Here is a 25,462-nt window from a genome sequence, read left to right as displayed (position 1 = left end):
TAAGATTTATTACCATAATCAAAATACTATTACAAAACCAATTTAAATGAAACTACATTATACAGTATTGTATGAAAATGTAAAATTTATACAATTTAAATTGTTATTAGAAAATTACAACATTCTTTTACATCATGCTTATATTTTAAACATTATTTTTTATTTGACAGGTTTCTGTTGGACACAGTGGTTCGACGATGAAAATGGTGGCAATGTTGATCCATCTGCTCAATACGAAATTGAGTCTATTGACGACATCTTTGCACAATATCCAACATTAAGTTGTAAAAACCCTAAGGGAGTCCAATGTCAAACAAACAATGGTGTTTACGATCAGTCAGTCCAGTGTGATGTAGCATTTGGTTTAAGGTGTACTAATAGTGAAGGAAAGACTTGTGCAAATTACATGATCCGATTTGTTTGCCCAGAATTGTGCAGCCAAGGAGGAGTTACAGATTCAGGCTCCATGGGAGGACAAGGTGGAATAGATTCTGGTTCAACAACTGGAGGATCACACACCAGTGGAGGCATGAGTGGAACAGTTGTATCTGGTGGTACAGATTCTGGAGCATCCGGTGCTACAGGAGGATCACAAACTACTGGAGGAATCAGCGGAACAGTTGTTTCTGGTGGTACTGATGGTACAGACTCTGGAGCATCAGGTGCTACTGGAGGATCAGAAACCAGTGGAGGCATGAGTGGAACAGTTGTATCTGGTGGTACTGATGGTACAGACTCTGGATCATCAGGTGCTACTGGAGGATCAGAAACCAGTGGAGGAATAAGTGGAACAGTTGTGTCTGGTGGTACTGATGGTACAGACTCTGGAGCATCAGGTGCTACTGGAGGATCACAAACCAGTGGAGGCATGAGTGGAACAGTTGTATCTGGCGGTACTGATGGTACAGATTCTGGAGCATCCGGTGCTACTGGAGGATCACACACCAGTGGAGGCATGAGTGGAACAGTTGTATCTGGTGGTACTGATGGTACAGACTCTGGAGCATCAGGTGCTGCTGGAGGATCACAAACAAGTGGAACAGTTGTGTCTGGTGGTACAGGAGAAAAGATACCCAGTGTGACAGGTACTTTAAGATTTATTACCGTAATCAAAATACTATTACAAAACCAATTTAAATGAAACTTCATTTATACAGTATTGTATGAAAATGTAAAATATTTATACAATTTAAATTGTTATTAGAAAATTACAACATTCTTTTACATGATGCTTATATTTTAAACATTATTTTTTATTTTACAGGTTTCTGTTGGACACAGTGGTTCGACGATGAAAATGGTGGCAATGTTGATCCATCTGCTCAATATGAAATTGAGTCTATTGACGACATCTTTGCACAATATCCAACATTAAGTTGTAAAAACCCTAAGGGAGTCCAGTGTCAAACAAACAATGGTGTTTACGATCAGTCAGTCCAGTGTGATGTAGCATTTGGTTTAAGGTGTACTAATAGTGAAGGAAAGACTTGTGCAAATTACATGATCCGATTTGTTTGCCCAGAATTGTGCAGCCAAGGAGGAGTTACAGATTCAGGCTCCATGGGAGGACAAGGTGGAATAGATTCTGGTTCAACAACTGGAGGATCACACACCAGTGGAGGCATGAGTGGAACAGTTGTATCTGGTGGTACTGATGGTACAGATTCTGGAGCATCTGGTGCTACAGGAGGATCACAAACAACTGGAGGAATCAGTGGAACAGTTGTATCTGGTGGTACTGATGGTACAGACTCTGGAGCATCAGGTGCTACTGGAGGATCACAAACCAGTGGAGGGATTAGTGGTACAGTTGTATCTGGTGGTACTGATGGCACAGACTCTGGAGCATCCGGTGCTACTGGAGGATCACAAACCAGTGGAGGCATGAGTGGAACAGTTGTATCAGGTGGTACTGATGGTACAGACTCTGGAGCATCAGGTGCTACTGGAGGATCACAAACCAGTGGAACAGTTGTGTCTGGTGGTACAGGAGTAAAGATACCCAGTGTGACAGGTACTTTAAGATTTATTACCGTAATCAAAAAACTATTACAAAACCAATTTAAACGAAACTTCATTTATACAGTATTGTATGAAAATGTACAATTTATACAATTTAAATTGTTATTAGAAAATTACAACATTCTTTTACATGATGCTTATATTTTAAACATAATTTTTTATTTTAAAGGTTTCTGTTGGACACAGTGGTTCGACGATGAAAATGGTGGCAATGTTGATCCATCTGCTCAATACGAAATTGAGTCTATTGACGACATCTTTGCACAATATCCAACATTAAGTTGTAAAAACCCTAAGGGAGTCCAATGTCAAACAAACAATGGTGTTTACGATCAGTCAGTCCAATGTGATGTAGCATTTGGTTTAAGGTGTACTAATAGTGAAGGAAAGACTTGTGCAAATTACATGATCCGATTTGTTTGCCCAGAATTGTGCAGCCAAGGAGGAGTTACAGATTCAGGCTCCATGGGAGGACAAGGTGGAATAGATTCTGGTTCAACAACTGGAGGATCACACACCAGTGGAGGCATGAGTGGAACAGTTGTATCTGGTGGTACTGATTCTGGAGCATCCGGTGCTACAGGAGGATCACAAACAACTGGAGGAATCAGCGGAACAGTTGTATCTGGTGGTACTGATGGTACAGACTCTGGAGCATCAGGTGCTACTGGAGGATCACAAACCAGTGGAGGCATGAGTGGTACAGTTGTATCAGGTGGTACTGATGGTACAGACTCTGGAGCATCAGGTGCTACTGGAGGATCACAAACCAGTGGAACAGTCGTATCTGGCGGTACTGATGGTACAGACTCTGAAGCATCAGGTGCTACTGGAGGATCACACACCAGTGGAGGCATGAGTGGTACAGTTGTATCTGGTGGTACTGATGGTACAGACTCTGGAGCATCAGGTGCTACTGGAGGATCACAAACCAGTGGAACAGTTGTGTCTGGTGGTACAGGAGTAAAGATACCCAGTGTGACAGGTACTTTAAGATTTATTACCATAATCAAAATACTATTACAAAACCAATTTAAATGAAACTACATTATACAGTATTGTATGAAAATGTAAAATTTATACAATTTAAATTGTTATTAGAAAATTACAACATTCTTTTACATCATGCTTATATTTTAAACATTATTTTTTATTTAACAGGTTTCTGTTGGACACAGTGGTTCGACGATGAAAATGGTGGCAATGTTGATCCATCTGCTCAATACGAAATTGAGTCTATTGACGACATCTTTGCACAATATCCAACATTAAGTTGTAAAAACCCTAAGGGAGTCCAATGTCAAACAAACAATGGTGTTTACGATCAGTCAGTCCAGTGTGATGTAGCATTTGGTTTAAGGTGTACTAATAGTGAAGGAAAGACTTGTGCAAATTACATGATCCGATTTGTTTGCCCAGAATTGTGCAGCCAAGGAGGAGTTACAGATTCAGGCTCCATGGGAGGACAAGGTGGAATAGATTCTGGTTCAACAACTGGAGGATCACACACCAGTGGAGGCATGAGTGGAACAGTTGTATCTGGTGGTACTGATGGTACAGATTCTGGAGCATCTGGTGCTACAGGAGGATCACAAACAACTGGAGGAATCAGTGGAACAGTTGTATCTGGTGGTACTGATGGTACAGACTCTGGAGCATCAGGTGCTACTGGAGGATCACAAACCAGTGGAGGGATTAGTGGTACAGTTGTATCTGGTGGTACTGATGGCACAGACTCTGGAGCATCCGGTGCTACTGGAGGATCACAAACCAGTGGAGGCATGAGTGGTACAGTTGTATCTGGTGGTACTGATGGTACAGACTCTGGAGCATCAGGTGCTACTGGAGGATCACAAACCAGTGGAACAGTTGTGTCTGGTGGTACAGGAGTAAAGATACCCAGTGTGACAGGTACTTTAAGATTTATTACCATAATCAAAATACTATTACAAAACCAATTTAAATGAAACTACATTATACAGTATTGTATGAAAATGTAAAATTTATACAATTTAAATTGTTATTAGAAAATTACAACATTCTTTTACATCATGCTTATATTTTAAACATTATTTTTTATTTAACAGGTTTCTGTTGGACACAGTGGTTCGACGATGAAAATGGTGGCAATGTTGATCCATCTGCTCAATACGAAATTGAGTCTATTGACGACATCTTTGCACAATATCCAACATTAAGTTGTAAAAACCCTAAGGGAGTCCAATGTCAAACAAACAATGGTGTTTACGATCAGTCAGTCCAGTGTGATGTAGCATTTGGTTTAAGGTGTACTAATAGTGAAGGAAAGACTTGTGCAAATTACATGATCCGATTTGTTTGCCCAGAATTGTGCAGCCAAGGAGGAGTTACAGATTCAGGCTCCATGGGAGGACAAGGTGGAATAGATTCTGGTTCAACAACTGGAGGATCACACACCAGTGGAGGCATGAGTGGAACAGTTGTATCTGGTGGTACTGATGGTACAGATTCTGGAGCATCTGGTGCTACAGGAGGATCACAAACAACTGGAGGAATCAGTGGAACAGTTGTATCTGGTGGTACTGATGGTACAGACTCTGGAGCATCAGGTGCTACTGGAGGATCACAAACCAGTGGAGGGATTAGTGGTACAGTTGTATCTGGTGGTACTGATGGCACAGACTCTGGAGCATCCGGTGCTACTGGAGGATCACAAACCAGTGGAGGCATGAGTGGTACAGTTGTATCTGGTGGTACTGATGGTACAGACTCTGGAGCATCAGGTGCTACTGGAGGATCACAAACCAGTGGAACAGTTGTGTCTGGTGGTACAGGAGTAAAGATACCCAGTGTGACAGGTACTTTAAGATTTATTACCGTAATCAAAAAACTATTACAAAACCAATTTAAACGAAACTTCATTTATACAGTATTGTATGAAAATGTACAATTTATACAATTTAAATTGTTATTAGAAAATTACAACATTCTTTTACATGATGCTTATATTTTAAACATAATTTTTTATTTGACAGGTTTCTGTTGGACACAGTGGTTCGACGATGAAAATGGTGGCAATGTTGATCCATCTGCTCAATATGAAATTGAGTCTATTGACGACATCTTTGCACAATATCCAACATTAAGTTGTAAAAACCCTAAGGGAGTCCAGTGTCAAACAAACAATGGTGTTTACGATCAGTCAGTCCAGTGTGATGTAGCATTTGGTTTAAGGTGTACTAATAGTGAAGGAAAGACTTGTGCAAATTACATGATCCGATTTGTTTGCCCAGAATTGTGCAGCCAAGGAGGAGTTACAGATTCAGGCTCCATGGGAGGACAAGGTGGAATAGATTCTGGTTCAACAACTGGAGGATCACACACCAGTGGAGGCATGAGTGGAACAGTTGTATCTGGTGGTACAGATTCTGGAGCATCCGGTGCTACAGGAGGATCACAAACTACTGGAGGAATCAGCGGAACAGTTGTTTCTGGCGGTACTGATGGTACAGACTCTGGAGCATCCGGTGCTACTGGAGGATCACAAACCAGTGGAGGAATAAGTGGTACAGTTGTATCTGGTGGTACTGATGGTACAGACTCTGGAGCATCCGGTGCTACTGGAGGATCACAAACCAGTGGAGGAATGAGTGGAACAGTTGTATCTGGTGGTACTGATGGTACAGACTCTGGAGCATCAGGTGCTACTGGAGGATCACAAACCAGTGGAACAGTTGTGTCTGGTGGTACAGGAGTAAAGATACCCAGTGTTACAGGTACTTTAAGGTTTATTACCATAAACAAAATACTATTACAAATCCATTTTAAAATAATGCAACACTATATTGTAAGAAAATGTTTAAAATGGTTGTTTTGAAATTACAAAATTGTTTATACTCTTAACATTATTTTTCATTTCACAGATATCTGCATTGTGACAGGTACTTTAAGATTTTTTGGCATAAACAAAATACTATTAATATTAGAAAAGCTTTTGAAATGAAGCTACACTATAATTTAAATACGTCCAATATTTGTTGTAAAATTACAACATTCTTTTACATGATTCTTATATTTTAAACTTATTTTTTATTTTACAGGTTTCTGTTGGACACAGTGGTTCGACGATGAAAATGGTGGCAATGTTGATCCATCTGCTCAATATGAAATTGAGTCTATTGACGACATCTTTGCACGATATCCAACATTAAGTTGTAAAAACCCCAAGGGAGTCCAGTGTCAAACAAACAATGGTGTTTACGATCAGTCAGTCCAGTGTGATGTAGCATTTGGTTTAAGGTGTACTAATAGTGAAGGAAAGCCTTGTGCAAATTACATGATTAGACTTGTTTGCCCAGAATTGTGCAGCCAAGGAGGAGTTACAGATTCAGGCTCCATGGGAGGACAAGGTGGAATCGATTCTGGTTCAACAACTGGAGGATCACACACCAGTGGAGGCATGAATGGAACAGTTGTATCTGGTGGTACTGATGGTACAGATTCTGGAGCATCCGGTGCTACTGGAGGATCACAAACCAGTGGAGGAATGAGTGGAACAGTTGTATCTGGTGGTACTGATGGTACAGATTCTGGAGCATCAGGTGCTACTGGAGGATCACACACCAGTGGAGGTATGAGTGGTACAGTTGTATCTGGTGGTTCTGATGGTACAGACTCTGGAGCATCCGGTACTACCGGTGGAATTAGTGGTCCTGAAACATTGCCAACTGCAGGCACAGTTTTAGTAGCAGGTTAGTGTTTTGCTCTTTCTCTTTTTATTGTGATGAATATTGTACTTGGTGAGGAACAATACATGATTGTATCCATTTGTTTGTTTTTTAATACAGTTTCTTGTACAACAAGTTTGTGTGATGCATTGAGTATGCCAGTCTTTGATGTTACCCGTGATGTCGTAGATGTCTCTAAATACTACGTCATGTGTATGGCAGGTAATGCGTGCAATCAGTTTTTCGCCTGCTCCGTCATTAGTGCCATGGTAACAGAATATGAACAAAAATCATCTAGATGTTTGAGTTGGAGGAAAGAAGTAGGATGCGGTAAGTAATTATTTATGTTTTCTTGAAGTTTTATAATTATTCTGTAATGGCGCTATTATAAGATATCTTGTACTTATTGTTCGTAATTGTTTGTCATTCTGGATTTCATAGTACTGTATATATAGTGAATCTGTGTAAAATCATTTTAGAGTAACCATTTTTTAAGATGTATTGTCCCCCTGAAAAATAATTTTTTTAAATTTTTGTTGTTGAATATGCCATTTTAATGTCACATAATAATTATTGACTTTGACCAAAAATTGGATCGAAAAAAATTTATTTACCTGAAAAAACTGGAATTTAAAGCAAAAAATGGTCAAATTGGCTGCCAGCCAATGGATTTTTGGTTGAATTTAACCATTTATCATGTTATTTTATAAGTGAAACATTATTTTTTTCTGTTTTCACTTTATTAAAACTACAAAATAACCTATTCAAAGTTTGATTTAATTAATCTTCATTTTTCATATTTTTGAGGGACAATACATCTTTAAACCAATTTATCTTTAAATTAATTAAATTTGTTCACTGTGTTTTCTAGATACATCTTGCTCCGCTGGTCTTGAATTCAAGGAATGTGGATGCGTCAACTCTGTGTGTAGTGTTAGTGACGTGTGTGAACCATGGCAGAGACGCTCCGGATGTGGGTGCGGCAAAGGATTCTATTTCAAAAACGGTGCATGTGAATCTTGTGGTAAGCTCTATTTTACTTTCTTGCAGTAAACAATGCTTGGTTTAATATCTACAGAAATTCCTGAATTCTTGTCTTAGGTATCTTTGCAACATACAACATACAATAAATTCTTTTAAAGCTAATTCTAAAAACATCTCATAAGTAGACTAACTACAATTGTCTGGACACCCAAGTCAAATCAAAATAAACAGCATGCAGTATCCTGTCTTTTGACAGCAAACCTTCATACCATATGTCATACTGCATATATCTCTCATAACAGTATACAATGTTGACAGATAGAATCCCAAAAACAGTCCAGTTATTGTATGCATTTGCAAATATATGTACCATATTGTGTAATCAAAACATCAATATTAAAGTACACCCTCGAAGTACACTCAATGCATTATGCAAACATTGTCATGTTGTGTATTTCTTTTGCATTTTGCAGAACATTATGATGGTAGCATGAATGTTGTACCAGCATCAACCGCAGGTTAGTTTTTGTATTAAGCTGGTGCTAGATTCTTTCTAGTACATCATCCAATAGTACATCATCAAATAGTACATGATGCAATAGTACATGATGCAATAGTGCATGATGCAATAGTGCATCATGTAATATTACACCATGTAATATTACATTCAATAGTACATCATTCAATAGTATTGCAATGTATAATGCCTTTTTTAACATCTCAACCAAGGATATTCAATTATTACACATGAAAACAAACTTCTGTTCATCTTAATAATGTAATTTAATCTTTGTAATGTAGGCCTACGTTTACCAGATATTTAATCCTTTTTTCAGGAAATTGTCGCCACCGTCGAGTTGAGAAAGTACACAACGTACAGTTTGATGATGGATCAGTGTGCAATGCAACATTTTCTGTTGATGAATGCAGCGGTAAATGCGCGTCACGATCAGCAACAAATGGAATGGTCGAAAACATGATGGCATCGCGTTCACAAACATGCGGATGTTGTAGACCGTTTGAACCCGTTAGAAAAATGATTCCTGTTCAATGCGACGCTAGTGGTGCTGTCAAGGAAATCAATGTTGAAGTGTTCGATAGTTGTGTTTGTGAACAAAACCGGGATTGTTCATTTCAAGATTAAAAACTCAGAAATAATTAATCAACTTCAGCAATTATTTTAGATAGAAACCATAGATTCCCGAAGGGATCTGAATTTGGCAATGTTTTGTAATTTTATTTTTAAATGTGCTATAATTACAAAAATTGTCTGTTATGTTTGTTTTCTGTGTATATATCATTTTAAATGATTTATGATGAAGAAATAATTTGTTACATAAAAACACTGCTCTCTTATTTCTCATTTTTTCCTATTTCGCCATCATAGGGCATACATTAAAGTTAACTGATATTGAGAAAGTGAACCCAAAGTTTAACAACAAAAACGAAAGTTTGGCTATTATTTATTGAGGCTGTACAAGATTGAGACAATGTCTAACGTTATGATTATGTGAACATAGGCATACTAGTTATTAAGCACGCTGTTTTTGCTGTTAAATATTGCTTACTGACGTTTCTAAAATGTTTGTCTCCTCTGTTAAATCATAGGTTCAATTATAAGATTGATAATGAGATAATGTGTGTTGATTTACTAAAAAAAAAGTCCAATAATAATTGTGTGTTTTATTAAGTTAAAATAAATGTGGAACCTTTTTAAAAACTGTTTTGTTTTTTAATGGTTGTTTTCTTAGTTTCATTACATTTATTAAAAAAACAAGATCATGGATAATAGATTTATCAGATTCAGAAGTTGAACTAAACTTGTTCGTTTTCACAATGTTTAATATACTGTTTGTGGTTGATAGAACTTTCAGTTATATTGAGCTTATAAGAGCTAGAATAGTGTGTGGGTTGGGTCTCTGATATCATCACCGGCTCTAAAAACCTAATTAATTGCGGTGTATGTTTACTTTCCGTGTTTTGATTGTTGGCTTAGTAACAACCGATAAGCTTGTTGTTTTGCAATTGCGCATATTTTTCAGGTTTCTTTGATTCCAAAAGTTTCAAAGAACACAGCCTAAAAGAAACGTCAACCAAACATCACTATCGAATGTTAACTTTTAGAAATTAACTACATTTTGACATTAGTAGGCATATTATATGTCTTAATTTAACAATATTTTTAACACCAATTTAACCAAGATTGGCGAATTTCAGCAAGGTTTAATATGTTACTTTTATAGAAATCCATTTTAGTCAAATTGTGAATTCATCATTTCATTTAATAATCACTGTAGTGGAGCCGGTTGACCCAAAGTCAGTTTACACATACAAGACACAGAATACAGTTAAAGCGAATTGAAATGAATTTGAAATTTTTAATGAAGGATGATGGCTTTATAGGACTGCAGCATCTGTCAATAAGAATCAAATGTCATCTTAAAGAAAGTGGTATTTTACTTATATTTTAAGTTTCATAGTTTCCAGAACAAAAAATGTTTGGGGTTAGCAAATCAGAAAAAGTCTACACCTTACTTCTGACGTAATTTTAATATTCTTCCAAACTACTCATTAATGTTAAATAACAAAATAATACAGCAGCAGGCATACAATAGAGTTTTTCTAGAAAGCTTCGCATTTCTACATCTTTGCTTTAAAAATTCTTAGATCCAATGCCTGCTATCTAGTGTTGCTTTTTCAGAAATGTTTCTCTGGGCCTTGATACTATGGAAGCTTGTGATATTTTAACATGGAAACGTCTGATATTGGGTCGATACGTTGAGTTGTTTGTATTGTATGGAGAGGTTCAGGTTAGGCATGTACCTCTAGTCTGTCATTATCTCACATCAAACAAACCAATGTCTGTATGAACAAGATAATCGTAATCTTTTCTGATTTATGGGGAGGATATGTAGTTGACCCTTGTGTTACCCGTCGTATACACTAAAAGGTGTAATCCCGATTTTCCACATTGTAAAACTAGACGAGAGACAGGAACGTACTCAGTTTTGCGTGATATACAGTGTATATATGAGTACTTGTACAGAGTGGAAAACTTGTGAAAGAGAAGATCCGGTGTTGAGCTTAGGGTTCTAGAGCCATAATGGCCTCCATCATCAAATCAGTCACATTCATCTTCGCCATTATTTATTGCGCGTCCATTGGTGAAACTTCAAGGTATGAAATATAATTTATTTTCAATTTAAACTTTCAAGAATTATTTTGGTTACTCTCTTAAGGAATAGTAGTATCTAAAAGATTATTTATCTATTGTCGGGTATTTTAATTATTATCAATATTCATTGTTGCTTTAATTGAATATTCCTGACACGTTAGATCCATACTTTCATGTTTTTTGACTTTGTATCGAATTCTGAATTGTAGAAAATTTATGCTGTTTTTTTTATTTAAAAATTATTATTTCCGTCCATAATAATACTTTTTAGTCATATTTTTAAAAGTCAGATTTTCTTAAGCGGCATCTTTTTTTATGTTATAAAAAAAATACTAAAGATAATTTTATTTCTACCTTACTGAAATGAAATTTGAGTAATTTTATCAACACGATTTCCACTTTTTCTACAATAAATACTAGTACAGTACATATCATTTTTCTGTGGAATTAGGCAACTTAATCTGAACGTATATACTTTAAATTAATACATGTTAGTGTACATATTCAAAATAATGTTAATCTGAGATACAGCACTGGGAATCGTGTGAATTCATGTCTGAAACCAGTCAAGTAGCATAGAGTGGTTCCACCTCTTCACTGAGCAGCTGTAGTAAAATCATTCTACGAAGTACTGTAGATCCTAATGACAGTTGTTACTGTGTATGATTCCACCAAACTTTCGAATTAAAATCACAATTGTGAGGCATTTAATAAATATTCAAACTGCTTAAAATATCTTGACATGTTTCGAGAAACTATATTCTCATCATCAGAACAGAAAACAACGCCTAGAGTACTTATATACAGGAGAGTATTTATATAGGACATGTTGTATGTAAATGAGGAAGTAATTAGCATGATACTGTAGTTACTTCTGGTTGAGTTTCTTATCAAGGTGTTTACTTGATTTACCTCAACGATAATTTGTTTTACTATTGCTAAACTGAAATCCTATGAAATAATTTTTTGTTTTTATAGATATGTAGGAAAATACAGTGCCGATCAGTCTTTAAATGCTTACCGAGATTTCAATGGTAAGATTCATTTTCATTTTCTTTGTTTTCACATCTTTATTAGTGGCTTAACTTATCAGGCCTAGGCCAAATAATACATAATAGTAATGATATAAATAGCGTATAAGCAGGCTCTCAAAGCGCTGTACATTGAAGTAAAACATAGGAAAGGGAACAATTGTTAGGGTCTAGATAAATGGAAAACTTGCTGAAAAAGAAAAACATTTCAGTGAGTCTTAAAAGACATCAAAATTGCACACTGTCGGATTGGAATTGGTACAACGTTGGAGCTGCCACGCCTTACTAGACTATTTGATGTACATGACAAAGTTTCACAATTTTGAATTGAATGAGCTTGATAGACCTAATAATAGCAATGTTACATTTAGGATACACACATTTTCTTGGTAATAACACATATTTTATTGTAACGATACCTGTTACGATACCTGCTTTCTGCAATAATAATCTGTCATCAGAAAAGGTATAGAATATTTACATAAATAGGCATAGCACAAATAGATAAGTCTACTATATTTTAAGATACTGTAAAGCGTTGTCTTTCTCACTCAGTTTTTACTTGGAAAGAATGAGAGTACTCTCAGTCTTTCCAAGGCTATCTAGTCTTGCTTATTCCTGGTTATAATAATATGAAACTAATGGTAGATGCAGCCAGCTTAAATGATATTTTACATGATGATGTTTTCTTTTTTTGTTTGTTTTCTTAATACAGTCTTATTTTGTTAAAGATGATATTTTCTTTTTTTAATACAGTCTTATTTTGTTAAAGAACATTTACGTGTGTGTTGTGTGTTTTTTTTAAAAAATTTTTTGTTCTTTCACTAAAAAATAGAGTACATTAGAGCCAATCTGTAATTGTGTAATGCTTTAAGTTTTACTCTTAATGTCGTAATCGAAATGGGGAATAAATGATGTAAAAAAAGATACAATTAAAATAATTTCGTTGCAAAATGTTTACCTTAAATGTTTGCATAAAGTTAAGAGACAAACAGGACGTTGGCGTGATGACGTCAAACCGAAGATACCCTATTCCACCCACGGTCTCAGTGCCTATTGTGATTTCTAATAATATCAGATTGTCGTTTGTGGTTAATAAAACTTTGATAAGACCATGGTTGACAAATAACACATTATATGATAACGTTGTATTTGATTAGTATGTTTTTATCAGTTGGGGTCTTGTAATGTCATTTAACATTCCAAATATTAAGGTTGCATATATAATATGTAATTCATTAGGTTACAGATAAATCTGTACGTTTAGCGCTACTTATTCATCTCTTGGGTTTGTTATTTAACATTCCAAATAGAAGGATTTTTTGTTGTATGAACATTTTCTAACAATTCGTTTATGAATGAAGCAAGTATCGTATATAGAAAACGTTGATAACTAATACAGTGCCAATTAATATACTCATTACAATATGTTTTGTTTCAACATGACAAATCCTATGTAGGTTACAACTAATGATAATGACTCGAGAACTTTTGTTTTTAATAGTTGTTTTTCGGTTGTTTCCATTTAGTTCTTGTAATGTATTATGAAAGATTAAAAGTTATAAATAACAAATAATTTAATTAGGGAAACACGAAAACGTTACTGTACAATAATTGGTTTATGGAAATCAATGGCAACATTGTCAAAATGAAGTTTAACAGGACCCAAAAATAATTTTAAAAACAAAATAGCGTCATTTTAAAATTACTGTTAAATCCGATCTATTGTGTCTTTGTGATGAAAACTATAATACAAATTAGATTATGCCTATTAAAAAAAAAATAATGACTCGAGTGAAAGTAAGAAACTAGTAGTTTAGACCTACTACCATTGTGTCTTTTTAAGATAAAATAAGATAAATTTATTTCGTCCACAAACAAGTGGAAATAATGGTGCTTGTCTCATCATACATTAACTGAAAACATTTTGAAAACAGGTATTGTGTAGATGTCAATTATACTGGAACTATGACGCAAATATGTCCTTATTTATAACTGTCATAATAATTATGGGGGAAGGGTGTGGAGGGTCTGCTGCGATAATTGATAACAAGTCCTTCCAAAATAGAACAAAATGGTCGTGCCGAATCGTACGTTTTATGATCGGTGCGGATGAATACGTGGGTTGTCAAAATAGATACTTACGCCTACGTTTAGATACTGTAAAGCTACAGAGTAAACACACACACACATCTTGCTTGACCCTGTTCATCGATTTCCAAACTTTAGAATATTTTTATTGATAATTTCTAGATGAATAATATTAGGTTTTTACGCACATAATTAGACCTAAAACTGCTATTTGAGCCAATTACTTATTATTATTTTAGTCCGATATATCTTAGTCAGTTTATATAAGACTCTGATGTTTGGAAATATTTTATCTGGTTTCACAATAGGTATAACAAAATTTTCTTTTTGTAAAAACCAACAAATTATAAGCGAACTTACAGAACGTTTCGAAACCTGACAGGTTTCATTCTCAATTGGCGTTTCATAGTCTAGCGTTTTGTTTATCTTTAAAAAAAAGTTGTGTTATATATAAGACTCATTATGATGTAGGATCAGACCTACCTTTGTAGGCCTATTCAATGTTTATTTATTTCTATTAAATATTAACATTATTTTACTCCGTAAGAAAGTAGAAAGAAAATAAAAACGAATACAGTATTAGGCTGTATAATATCAGAAAGGATAATGTTTTAACCTATTAGAGATTATAGAGAGAAAAAAGCGTGGATTAAGAATGTAGACATTGTAATATTAATGGGAAAGGCCAATAAAAGTGTACAAACTCCATTGTTATATATAACCTCCATTGGCTACCTATTGACTCCCGTATAAAATATAAGATCCTTTTACTAACATTTAAAGCGCTACTTCTTAAACCACCTACTTATCTCCTTGATCTTCTTCCCTCCTACACCCCTCTTGCTTGTCTTCGTTCGGCTGATCAAAACCTACTACTTGTTCCTAGAATTAACACCAAATCTTATGGACAAAGGTCTTTTATGTTCTCTGCCGCTTCTCTTTGGAATTCTCTCCCTCGTCATTTTACTAAATCAACTTCTATTGCTGTTTTTAAAAAAGAACTTAAAACGCATCTTTTTAAAATATAAGCGCCTTTGATTTTTACTTCGGTTTAGTTGATTCTGGTGCTATACAAATTGAAATTATAATATTATTATTATTATACTGTCAGAAAAAATAATGTTTTAATATATTAGAGATTAGAGAGAGAGAGAGAGAAAAAAGCATGAATTAAAAATGTAGAAATTGTAAAATAAATTAAAAACTATATTAGGCTACAATTATCTGTCATTCAGAATGCAATGAGGAAGGATTAACAAGAATGGAAAAAACAATGAAATTATATTCTTGATTATAATTGGTTTTCAGATCTTCATATTCAGAAACGTGCTGCCCAACCGATTCCGAGGCTGCCTCCGCTTCCCGCAACCGGCTCACCACGTAAGTACATCATCTAAACAATTTCACCGTAACTTCCTTCAGATATGTTTTATTTGTACAAAACACTCATATAATATATGAGTGTATACATATACATATTAAACTTAGAAGACTCGGCAAAATAACTATCCAATGACTCCCGATGTTTAAAGCCATAACTACACACTGTTCTATAAGACGTGTGAGTAGCATAGAGTGCTTCATTTGCATAACATAACAGGTGGCGAAACACCAGCAACTAAATCGATTGTATTTTATTTCAGCCGTTGCAGCAACAGGCACATGTTCAACGTGGGGTCAATCGCATTACAATACGTTCGACGGGCAAATATACACGTTTCCCGGTTACTGCGAATACATCCTAGTTTCCGATTGTCTGGACTTCTCTTTCCACATTTACGTGCGTAATGAAGCAGCCGGCGTATGCACAGGTATCGCGCCGTGTAGACGGTGGGTGACAATCGAAAACGGCGCTCCATCTAGCCTACTTGAGCTATCACCCAGGGATGGTGGTTCGCTGGTTACCTACAAAGGGATAGAACTAACTTTACCAGCATCAATTGATGGAATGATAGTAGAAGAAATAGCCTCGTATATTGTGGTTAGAAGCGGTCTTGGATTTAATCTTGTTTGGGATGGAGCCGAGTACATCGATGTCCACGTTACGTCCTCAAGTTTGAAAGATAACACGTGCGGTCTTTGTGGTATATACAATGACGATCCAACGGACGATTTCTCAACTCCATTGGGTGAGGTAAAAGACGACCCGTACGACTTTGGACAGTCTTGGCAAAACACGGAACCAGGTAATCATTAATTATTAATCATTTCCCATCATATAGACTTACTAAATAATAGTATCTCATACATTCTGATTAATATTACTAATTGTTTAAACAAACATTAATCTATAACAATTCGGTTGAACGACGTGGCATCACAGACTAATAGTTATCCAGATAAGTTGGGTTCATTAGCCAAATCAGCTCATCATTTATCCGGGTATAGAATAAGCCTAAATAGGTCATATAAGCAATCACTGCGCATGCTTGCACACCGCTTATATGTGTTATGCCCCATTCTGTATGTGTATCAGAACGCGCGCAGATTGTCATATCAAGCATGGGGCGCACGCTGCGTCCAATGATTGTTTGGTAGTCTTTTAATGCCACAGTTGATAATCAACATGATCTAAAATTAGATTATAGACGTATTACTTGCACACTAGATTCATTATGCACAAAAAAGAAACTTTGTTATGAAACCATTAGTTACAAAAAGCAACTCATCACCAAACCGAAATGGTGTGTAAATCAAAACAAAAATACAATTATTTACAAATTATATTTGAAGACGTTCTTGTACGTTGATAGTGACTAAATCAATTGTTGGTTTTATAACAAAGATTCTCTAAACTAACTTTTAGAATAGTATAAAAACATTAGAATTATATCGCTTTAAATAGATTGCTTCACCGACACAACCGACACAACATACCGATATCGTTATAACCTTCCCGAGATTCAAAGTGACGTCACTTTACTGGAGTTTGAAGTGCGCGCGTACAGTGACGTATACATCTCACTTTCGTCTGCAAAAAGTGATGTTGATCCTATGTATGAGATTGTGATAGGTGGAACCAACGACACGCGCTCTGAGATCAAACGCTGTAAACAATGTCCGGCGTTGGCAGTATCTGCCAGGTCGAATGGATTTGTCAACATGCAAACTTTTACGAAATTCTGGATAAAATTTGAGAACGGACGAATATCAGTTGGAGATGACAAATACCCATTTATGTTTTGGACAGATGATAATCCGTTAAGTATTCGGTATCTTGGATACAGTACGGCTACAAATAGTATTGGAATATTTAGATTCTGTGGGTTTTCTAGTAAGTATTATGCTTTAACGGAACAGCTTAAACAATTTCTAAAGCATTATTTGGTGTGTTTAATTGCTGCTCCTAAACAAATCACTACACATTCTACAATATATCTGACTACTATAGAAGTACCATCAATTTCATGTCATAGAGCTCTAGTCAAAATCTTATCATCAATCTATTTAATATCATAAAAATGTTACACTGGAAATAGAGTTTACAAAAGTTCGTTCGTTTTTAGGTGCCTGTACCGTTGCACCGCCACCGCCTGCAGCCAGGTGTACTGAGGCCCAGTTTCCGTCATATTTTTACGACAATCCGGCCTATAAACACTTGATTGACACGGCTAACTTTGCGAGGGTAACCTGCAACCAGTTAATGAGCGCGTCATTTAACTCCTGCCACTCGGTAAGATTCCCTTTTATATTTTTTCTTTCTGCTTAATCACCGAAATTCTCTAAAGCAAGTTATGTAGGTAAAGTTCAAAAGACAACTTGGATAAAGGCTGATTCTTTACCCCTATTCAATCATATTCTACAGGTTGTTGATGTTAATCCTTACGTATACGCTTGTGAAGAAGATCTTTGCTCGTGTAGCCCTAACAGAGACGACTGTCCGTGTGGTCAATTTGAAGCATATGCTCTGGAATGTTCCAGAAATGGCGTAGTATTATCGTGGAGAAGTGACGACCTTTGTCGTAAGTAGCCTACACCCCATGCCTTTTTGTACCAACAAATTGAAAATAGGTTTCATTTCTAGTTAAAGGATTAATATTCAACATGTTTGTAAATGTATGCTGTTCTGCTGTGTTGATCTAGAAAAAGGAAAGCATGTGAACATCCGTACCCAAGGGGCTCTGGTTTTAGTATGTCGTATTTGTATGTTCAGAATGTATAATTGTATGTATTTTTAATGCTCTGTTGTATATATTGTAAATCTTCTCCTCTAGCTCTCGTTTGTACAAACGGAACAGTGTATGACTCATGTGGTGGTTCTTGTCCGGCTACTTGTGAAAATCGTCAAAGAACATGTTCCAAAGATTACTGTTTGGATGGATGTCACTGTCCAGAAGGCCAGCTGCTCGAGAATGGTCAGTGCATCGATTCAACTGGATGTCCATGTGAATATAACAATAAGGAATATCCATCCGGCCATGTTCTACGTCAAGGATGCAACTCTTGGTATGTGACAAAATATTTGTGACGTCACTTTAACAAAAGTTTTCCAAACATGACTTGACCTTTGGCAATACATTTCACAATGCTATATAGCTTTTCGCAACCGTACTTGACCACGATTCGAGATCCTTATTTTTCATGAGGCGCCACTTCACTACGCAGCTGTCTTGTAAAAAATGTAATTCTGCGCATGCTCAGAAATATATGTACGTGGCTCCTTGTGTAATTAGGAAGGCCGTAAACATATGAAAATTTGTTTCTTTGCACAATAACGTCAACAATGTTTATATTATCGTAATAAAAATATAGTCATGTACCACAAACAGGGCGGCCATGACAATTGATTGTCAAAATATTGCTAATGGCATCAAAATTACAATCTCGAGTTATCTGTATCTTCAATACGTCGAAATACTAAATAGCACGCCCTCTGTCTGTACTGTACTAAGTTTTTCACTCAATTTCTGAGCATTCAATGTTTTTGGGAAAAAGTAAGCTTATATTTGTTTTACTTTACTATATTTCAGTACTTGTAAAGGTGGTTTGTGGACTGACTGCACGGATAACATATGTGGAGGTAAGTTTGTTTTTTTGGAGATGGAGATGGATGGATATATAGCATAGGCATCACATCTTTTAAGTAGGCCTATGCAGCCTGTTCTATTTGAGAAGTAAGGCTAACCAGCCAAGTCTTCTGAGGTTCTGAAGTTGATTTTGCATGCTTGGACATTTGACGGGAAGTCAGGTGATAGCATACCTAGGCCTATACAACTTGTTCTATTTGAGGAGTAAGGCTAACCAGCCAAGTCTTCTGAGGTTCTGAAGTTGATTTTGCATGCTTGGACATTTGACGGGAAGTCAGGTGATAGCATACCTAGGCCTATACAGCTTGTTCTATTTGAGGAGTAAGGCTAACCAGCCAAGTCTTTTATCTATATAATTATTATAATCTCTTATCAATTTACAGCAAAATGCTGGGCTTCTGGAGATCCTCATTACCGTACGTTTGACAATAAGCGCTATGACTTCCAAGGGGCCTGTTCTTACGTCATGGTACAGGACTGCTGGGATTACTCTAATGATTACGCCATCCACACTGAAAACGTACCATGTAGAGCCCCTGGAATCACCTGTACTAAATCGATAACCATCAAGATGGGAGGTTCTGAAGTTGTTCTTGAGCAAGATTTTGCTTGGACATTTGACGGGAAGCCAGGTGATAGCCTACCGTTTGGCAACCACCATTTGTACGTAGAGATGCCTTCAGAGGAAATGATCAAGGTATCGTAAAATCATACATATAGGCATATTCTTCTATCTAACTGAAAGTTAAAGTAAAGGTATTAAAAGCATTTAAAATTAATATATAAATAGAATGTAGAATTCGTGAAAAAAGAAAAGTTATACTGTAAAAGTACTGATACAGTAAGAGCTGCACCGCTCACAAGACCGCTCACAATTCTAAAGCTCCGTCTACACTATCAAACTTTATGTGACAAAAGATGTGATGTTCCCAAATGTGGTAGTGATATGCTTAAAATGGTAGTGATATGACATCATCATGTCCATTATTTGCAATTTTTTTGTCACATTAAGTTTGATAGTGTAGACAGAGTTTTAGTATTTTGGTCCGTTCATTTTTCTTTTGAAAAGTAAAATGGATATCTTCAAACATGTTCATTTCATACTATAGGTAACGTTGGAAAACAACATCGAAGTATTTTGGGATGGCATGAAACGTGTTGAGGTATCTGTACCTGCTGAACAGTACAACAAGACGTGTGGATTATGTGGAACGTACACCAACAAACAGAACGATGATTTCTACACACGAGCTGGTGAGATAAATCATTTTATTTTAAGTCTTACATAATAAAAATACTTATATAATATAGATTATTCTAAAGTCTACACCATTAAACTAGTTTGACAAAAAATGTTATATTCCCAAATATGGTAGTGATATGCCCAAATATGGTAGTGATATGCCCAAATATGGTAGTGATATGTCATCATCATGTCCATATATGGTCACTTATCATTTTTTTGTCACATAAAGTTTTATAGTGTATACAGAGCTTAATGGTGTATATTATATTTCAGGTGATATTGAGACGAATCCAATCTCATTTGGAAACAAGTGGAAAGTGTATGGGACATGTCCAGACCTGCCTATAACTCCTCCAGTTCATCCCTGTGATCTGTTTTCTCAAAGGGCACCAGCAGCCACAATACAATGTCAAAAGTTAAAGAAAGATGACGCTTTTAAAGGTACCTAAAAATATTTATTCAAAGAAAGTTACCATTTCAATTTCTCTAAGCACACACTTCCAATTTGGTCTTTATAAATATTTTAGTTTTAGTTTTAATTGATTTTTTTTTCTGGCCCATCAATTCCCCATCACCTATGAATCTCGCTGCCGCCTTAATTAATATTCGTAAATAATCAATTGTAAAGTTACATCCTATATTTTTTAGTATAATGTATATTTGCTAGTAAATAATGAAGAAGATTGTGAAGTTTATTGTTTGTATATGCGCGCCTAGTGTGATATTAAACGACAAGTTCCCGGATCTAGATAGTATAATTACAATTGATTTTTATTTTTGACCCATCAATTAATATTCGTAAATAATAAATTGTAATGTATATTTGCTAGTAAATAATGAAGAAGATTGTGAGATTGTATATGCGCGCCTTACGTGTGATATTAAAAGACAAGTTTCAGGATATAGATGATATAATTACACTTAGCTGATATTTTGACTGTCTTTTTGTTTGGTTAAACATTATAAATGTGACTTATTATGTTTACTATTGTCTGCTCACAGCGTGTCATGATGTCATTGACCCGGCTCCATGCGCGCCTACGTGTGATATTAAATGACAAGTTTCAGGATATAGATGATATCATTACAATTAGCTGATATTTTTTTTGTCTTTGTTTGGTTAAACATTATAAATGTGACTTATTATGTTTACTATTGTCTGCTCACAGCGTGTCATGATGTCGTTGATCCGGCTCCATATTACGATAACTGTTTGTATGACGTATGCAATTGTAAATCAGGAGGATTATGTGAATGTGACGTGTTTGCGCAGTACTCTCTTGACTGCGCACACAAAGGTGTCGTCTTAAACTGGAGAGATCAAATAGACGAATGCAGTAAGAAATAATAATTATCGTCTTTTATTTCTATTTCTACCTACCTTTCAATATTTTAGTTACGATGCTCTGAAAATGAAAATGAAATAGAAAATTAAGCGAACCACCTGAATCAATGTAGAAGAAGTAACTAAAAAAAAGTGTGATGTGCCCAAATATGGTAGTGATAGGACATCACTATATGTGACATTTCCATATATGGGCATATCACATTTTTTGTCACATAAAGTTTGATAGTGTAAACAAGACTTAATAGTTAGTAATATTTTTTTGGCCTCTGTTGAAAACTTACTTAAAATCATTAATTTCCCACAATTTCCTTAAAACCAATAGAAATTGAGTGTTCGAATGAAGAGTTGGTTTACCGAGAGTGTGGAGCTTCTTGCTATTCATCCTGTGCTTCATTAGAAAGTACTTTCAACTGCACCGAACAATGCGTACAGGGCTGCTCCTGTCCTGACGGAATGGTTCTTGACAGAAATAGGAAATGCGTCACTCCAGAGTTGTGTAGCTGTCAGATGGATGGATCCGTGTATCAAACTGGTGATGTTGTCAAGAAAGGATGTGGAGAATGGTAATTTTAATCTTAATTTACATACATAGACTATTTAAATAATTACTGTATATTTCATTTACAAGGCCAAATCCAGACAAGCGAAACGTTTTATTTGGTCTTTTTGTCAAATAAGTTGAGCAATGTCATTATTATTATTATTATTTTACATTTTGACTATAAAGTGATATGTAATATATTGCGCCTTATCAAACAATTGCCATGCGTATTACAGATATTAAAACTAAATGTTATGTTAAGCAATGTTATGAGAAAAGTGTGATGTTAGGAGTATGCTTTAACCTAATGATATTTGATACCTCACGATGACGCTGTGGAAACATGTTTCACATACGGGGCCAGCAACATGAAAGGACTGATCTCCGTGGCGACGATTTGTTGGAGGAAGTCGGAGTTGGCGTTTAATTGCCCAAGAAATAAAACGCATGTGCTAATATGGTTGTTTCAATTCTTGGAATTTAAATACTGCGAAATCATTAAATCTTTAGGACGTTTGGTCAATAGAAGGCAAAATGTCAGGAATGTATATTGCACAAAACGTAAACGCAGTAGTACTTTGCCAGTATAAATTCATTTTATTCAAACAATGTTATTTTTTTACGTTTTTGTTGAACAAAAGTAACACAATTGTTTAAAATACAGTACTTTTAAGAAGAAGGTATTCGACGAAACGTTTGGTTCAACACAAAAGTAAAAAAATAACATTTCTATTTTTTAATTAGTTATGTATCTTTGGTTTTATTTCAATAAAAGAAGATTAGTGACACTGACAATGTTCCAAATAATAATCTGATTTCAGCACTTGTTTTGGAGGTTCGTTCGTGTGCTCAGACATACAATGCCCTCTTTCTTGTGGCGACAACGAAGAAACAACTCAATGCGTACCTGAGTGTGTCAAAACATGTGGCAACATGCACGAGTTTGAAGACTGTTCATCGGCGCAATGTCTGGAGGGTTGTAAATGTAAGGATGGCTACGTCTGGGATGGCTCCATGTGTATTCTACCCAGCCAATGTCCATGTCATCATGCAGGGAAAAGCTACATGCCTAATGACGTCATCAAGATTGAATGTAATAAATTGTAAGTAACTCAGTATTATATCAAATCTCCATATTTACGTAGAAACTGTTTGTCAAAAATTACACGATCCATATTACAAATATTAATTAAAGATGTATTGTCTCCCAAAAACATGACAAATAAAAATTGATAAAATCAGATTTTAAATAGGCCATTTTGCAGTTTTAATAAAGTTCTCTTCTGTAGAAAAAAAATCAACAAAAATAATTAGTTCAGTTATAAAGAGACAAAAGAAACGGTTAATTTTAACCAAAAACCATTGTCTGACAGATAATTAAGTATATTTTGCTTTAAATTACATTTTTCAGGAAAATAACTTTTTTTTCGATCCAGTTTTTGGTGAATAACTATTACGTGACATTAAAATGGCATATTAAAAAAAAATTATTTTTTAGGGGACAATATATCTTTTAACTCTCATATCTCTATTTTTACAATGAAAGTAAGAATAAAATGCTGGTTTAGCTTAGAATGTCATAAGGACATTTACCGAATGATCGAAATCAAACCGGTACTGGTTTTGGTCTACTAGCGTTCCTGCTCCCAAAAATAAAATGTCAAGATTTGTTCCCACTAGCGACGCGACGTAACGCAAGCTACGCAACGTAAGAAAATACCCTTCCAATAATTGTGTTTGCCCCCGCCTCCCGCGTGAAATCAAACCAATTTGCAGCACTATTGCGTCGTCGGTTCCCAATTGTGATTACGCAATACAACACTTGGCGTCGATACGTCACTGCGTTACGTTCTAGTGGGAACCACGCTTTACTCTGTGAGGTTGTGAGATTATCTCGGAGTCTAAATTATGTTGTTATTCGTACGTTAAGGTTTTGTTAGCTTAGGTAGGCGTTTGTAGTGTTTGTTGAAAGACCTAAGCAGACACAACTATTTGTTTTATCAGTCGATTTATGTGTTGATTGTGATGAGATAAATGGTCATTAAGCACCATTCTAATCTATCAAGAACCGCCAATATAATCAAGGCCATAAACAACGGTTCAATATGTTTAGCTCAACCTAAATAATATTTTAATTTACAATAATGTTATTTAATTAAACGTAAACTGATGTGAAAATATCTATAGTGTATTCAAAATATCTAAGTTCTGGAAGTTTTGTTTTCTGGAATATCTTGATCTTTCTCTGGAATACGGTTTCATCAATTTAAACCAAAATATCGTTAATGAAATTAAATTAGTTGTATACTTCTTTCTTAGTGTTAAACTGCTGAATAGACTTGCCCCAAGTCTGTAGTTTACAAGTTCAAGTTGTATACGTATGAAACGCCATTTGTGCCAAAATATTTATCTTTTTACTAATATTAAGTCAAAACTCCGTCTGGAACTCAGACTAACTGCTGACCTACGATTTGATTTTTTTTGTACCGATCGCATTAAAATTCTGATGAAAACGATATTAATATTTTGATATATTTATAACTTTATTATTTGACCGGGTGTATGTTTTCAGCAATATCTTACAATGTAAACAGTTATCTAATAGAATATAGTGCGAATATACTCAGTGCGATTAGGTTCTGTAGATTAGGCATTTTGTGGGACATTAACATTTTGCTATAGTGACACAAAACTTGCCACGCTTCTACTTCGTGATTTCCTGACGTCATTATTACCTCATTTTGGAAGTTGCGAAAACATTTCAATCTTCTATCAACTAAAGCCGAAGTCGTTATCTCGGGACCATTCTATAGTCATCACCAGGTAGGCTTTCTTCATCAACGCTTCTATGAATGGATGACTAGTTGGGAGCAGGAACGCTAGTAGACCAAACCCATTATCGTTTTGATTACGATCATGCGGGAAATTACCTCACGACTTAAAAAATATCTTTTTTTTCCACTTTATTTCCAATGTAACTCTTCTTCCTTATAGACAATGTAACGGAACGTCCTGGCTTCCTCTAACCGACCATGACTGTCCAGGTAAATACATGATTTAGAAATTTCCTCGTATTCAACGAAATATTTATGTAACTTTACACATCCAAAATCAACAGAAAATGTTAACTACAGGTAAAGAAATATATAAATGCTCTTTGCTGCAATGCCAATGTGCGATGAGAAATATTATGATGGCTGTATTGTTCCGAGACGTCTCGTGATTGGTGAGAATCGGATACAGTAGTACGTGACGTGTAGAGACAACTTTAGAAAGATGACTACTAAACCT

At 35.5% G+C, this 25,462-nt stretch overlaps 2 protein-coding genes across 2 annotated transcripts in view; both read left to right on the top strand.

Moving 5' to 3' along the window:
• Nucleotides 1–9,426, top strand: part of LOC144841395 (uncharacterized) — a 35,488-nt gene extending 26,062 nt beyond the window's left edge. The window contains exons 28-38 of the mRNA XM_078697717.1: nt 171–1,085; nt 1,265–2,014; nt 2,192–3,007; nt 3,184–3,933; nt 4,110–4,859; nt 5,037–5,777; nt 6,102–6,752; nt 6,849–7,058; nt 7,600–7,752; nt 8,186–8,230; nt 8,549–9,426. Of these exons, the coding sequence (XP_078553843.1) occupies nt 171–1,085; nt 1,265–2,014; nt 2,192–3,007; nt 3,184–3,933; nt 4,110–4,859; nt 5,037–5,777; nt 6,102–6,752; nt 6,849–7,058; nt 7,600–7,752; nt 8,186–8,230; nt 8,549–8,856 (6,089 nt within the window). The 3' untranslated portion in view covers nt 8,857–9,426. The remainder of the gene's footprint in view (nt 1–170; nt 1,086–1,264; nt 2,015–2,191; nt 3,008–3,183; nt 3,934–4,109; nt 4,860–5,036; nt 5,778–6,101; nt 6,753–6,848; nt 7,059–7,599; nt 7,753–8,185; nt 8,231–8,548) is intronic.
• A 1,389-nt stretch (nt 9,427–10,815) lies between these two features.
• LOC144841393 (uncharacterized) overlaps nt 10,816–25,462 on the top strand; it is a 31,035-nt gene continuing 16,388 nt past the window's right edge. Inside the window, exons 1-16 of the mRNA XM_078697716.1 lie at nt 10,816–10,889; nt 11,866–11,921; nt 15,318–15,389; nt 15,653–16,195; nt 16,855–17,283; nt 17,516–17,682; nt 17,815–17,971; nt 18,224–18,455; nt 18,980–19,029; nt 19,420–19,733; nt 20,146–20,290; nt 20,556–20,723; nt 21,377–21,619; nt 21,953–22,193; nt 22,993–23,274; nt 25,166–25,215. Coding sequence (XP_078553842.1) covers nt 10,816–10,889; nt 11,866–11,921; nt 15,318–15,389; nt 15,653–16,195; nt 16,855–17,283; nt 17,516–17,682; nt 17,815–17,971; nt 18,224–18,455; nt 18,980–19,029; nt 19,420–19,733; nt 20,146–20,290; nt 20,556–20,723; nt 21,377–21,619; nt 21,953–22,193; nt 22,993–23,274; nt 25,166–25,215 — 3,223 coding nt within the window. The remainder of the gene's footprint in view (nt 10,890–11,865; nt 11,922–15,317; nt 15,390–15,652; nt 16,196–16,854; nt 17,284–17,515; nt 17,683–17,814; nt 17,972–18,223; nt 18,456–18,979; nt 19,030–19,419; nt 19,734–20,145; nt 20,291–20,555; nt 20,724–21,376; nt 21,620–21,952; nt 22,194–22,992; nt 23,275–25,165; nt 25,216–25,462) is intronic.

Source organism: Antedon bifida, chromosome 4, assembly GCF_963402885.1.
Source record: "Antedon bifida chromosome 4, ecAntBifi1.1, whole genome shotgun sequence".
Classification (NCBI taxonomy): Eukaryota; Metazoa; Echinodermata; class Crinoidea; order Comatulida; family Antedonidae; genus Antedon; species Antedon bifida.
Note: the sequence above shows the minus strand (reverse complement) of the source record. Positions and strands in the feature narration are given on the sequence as shown.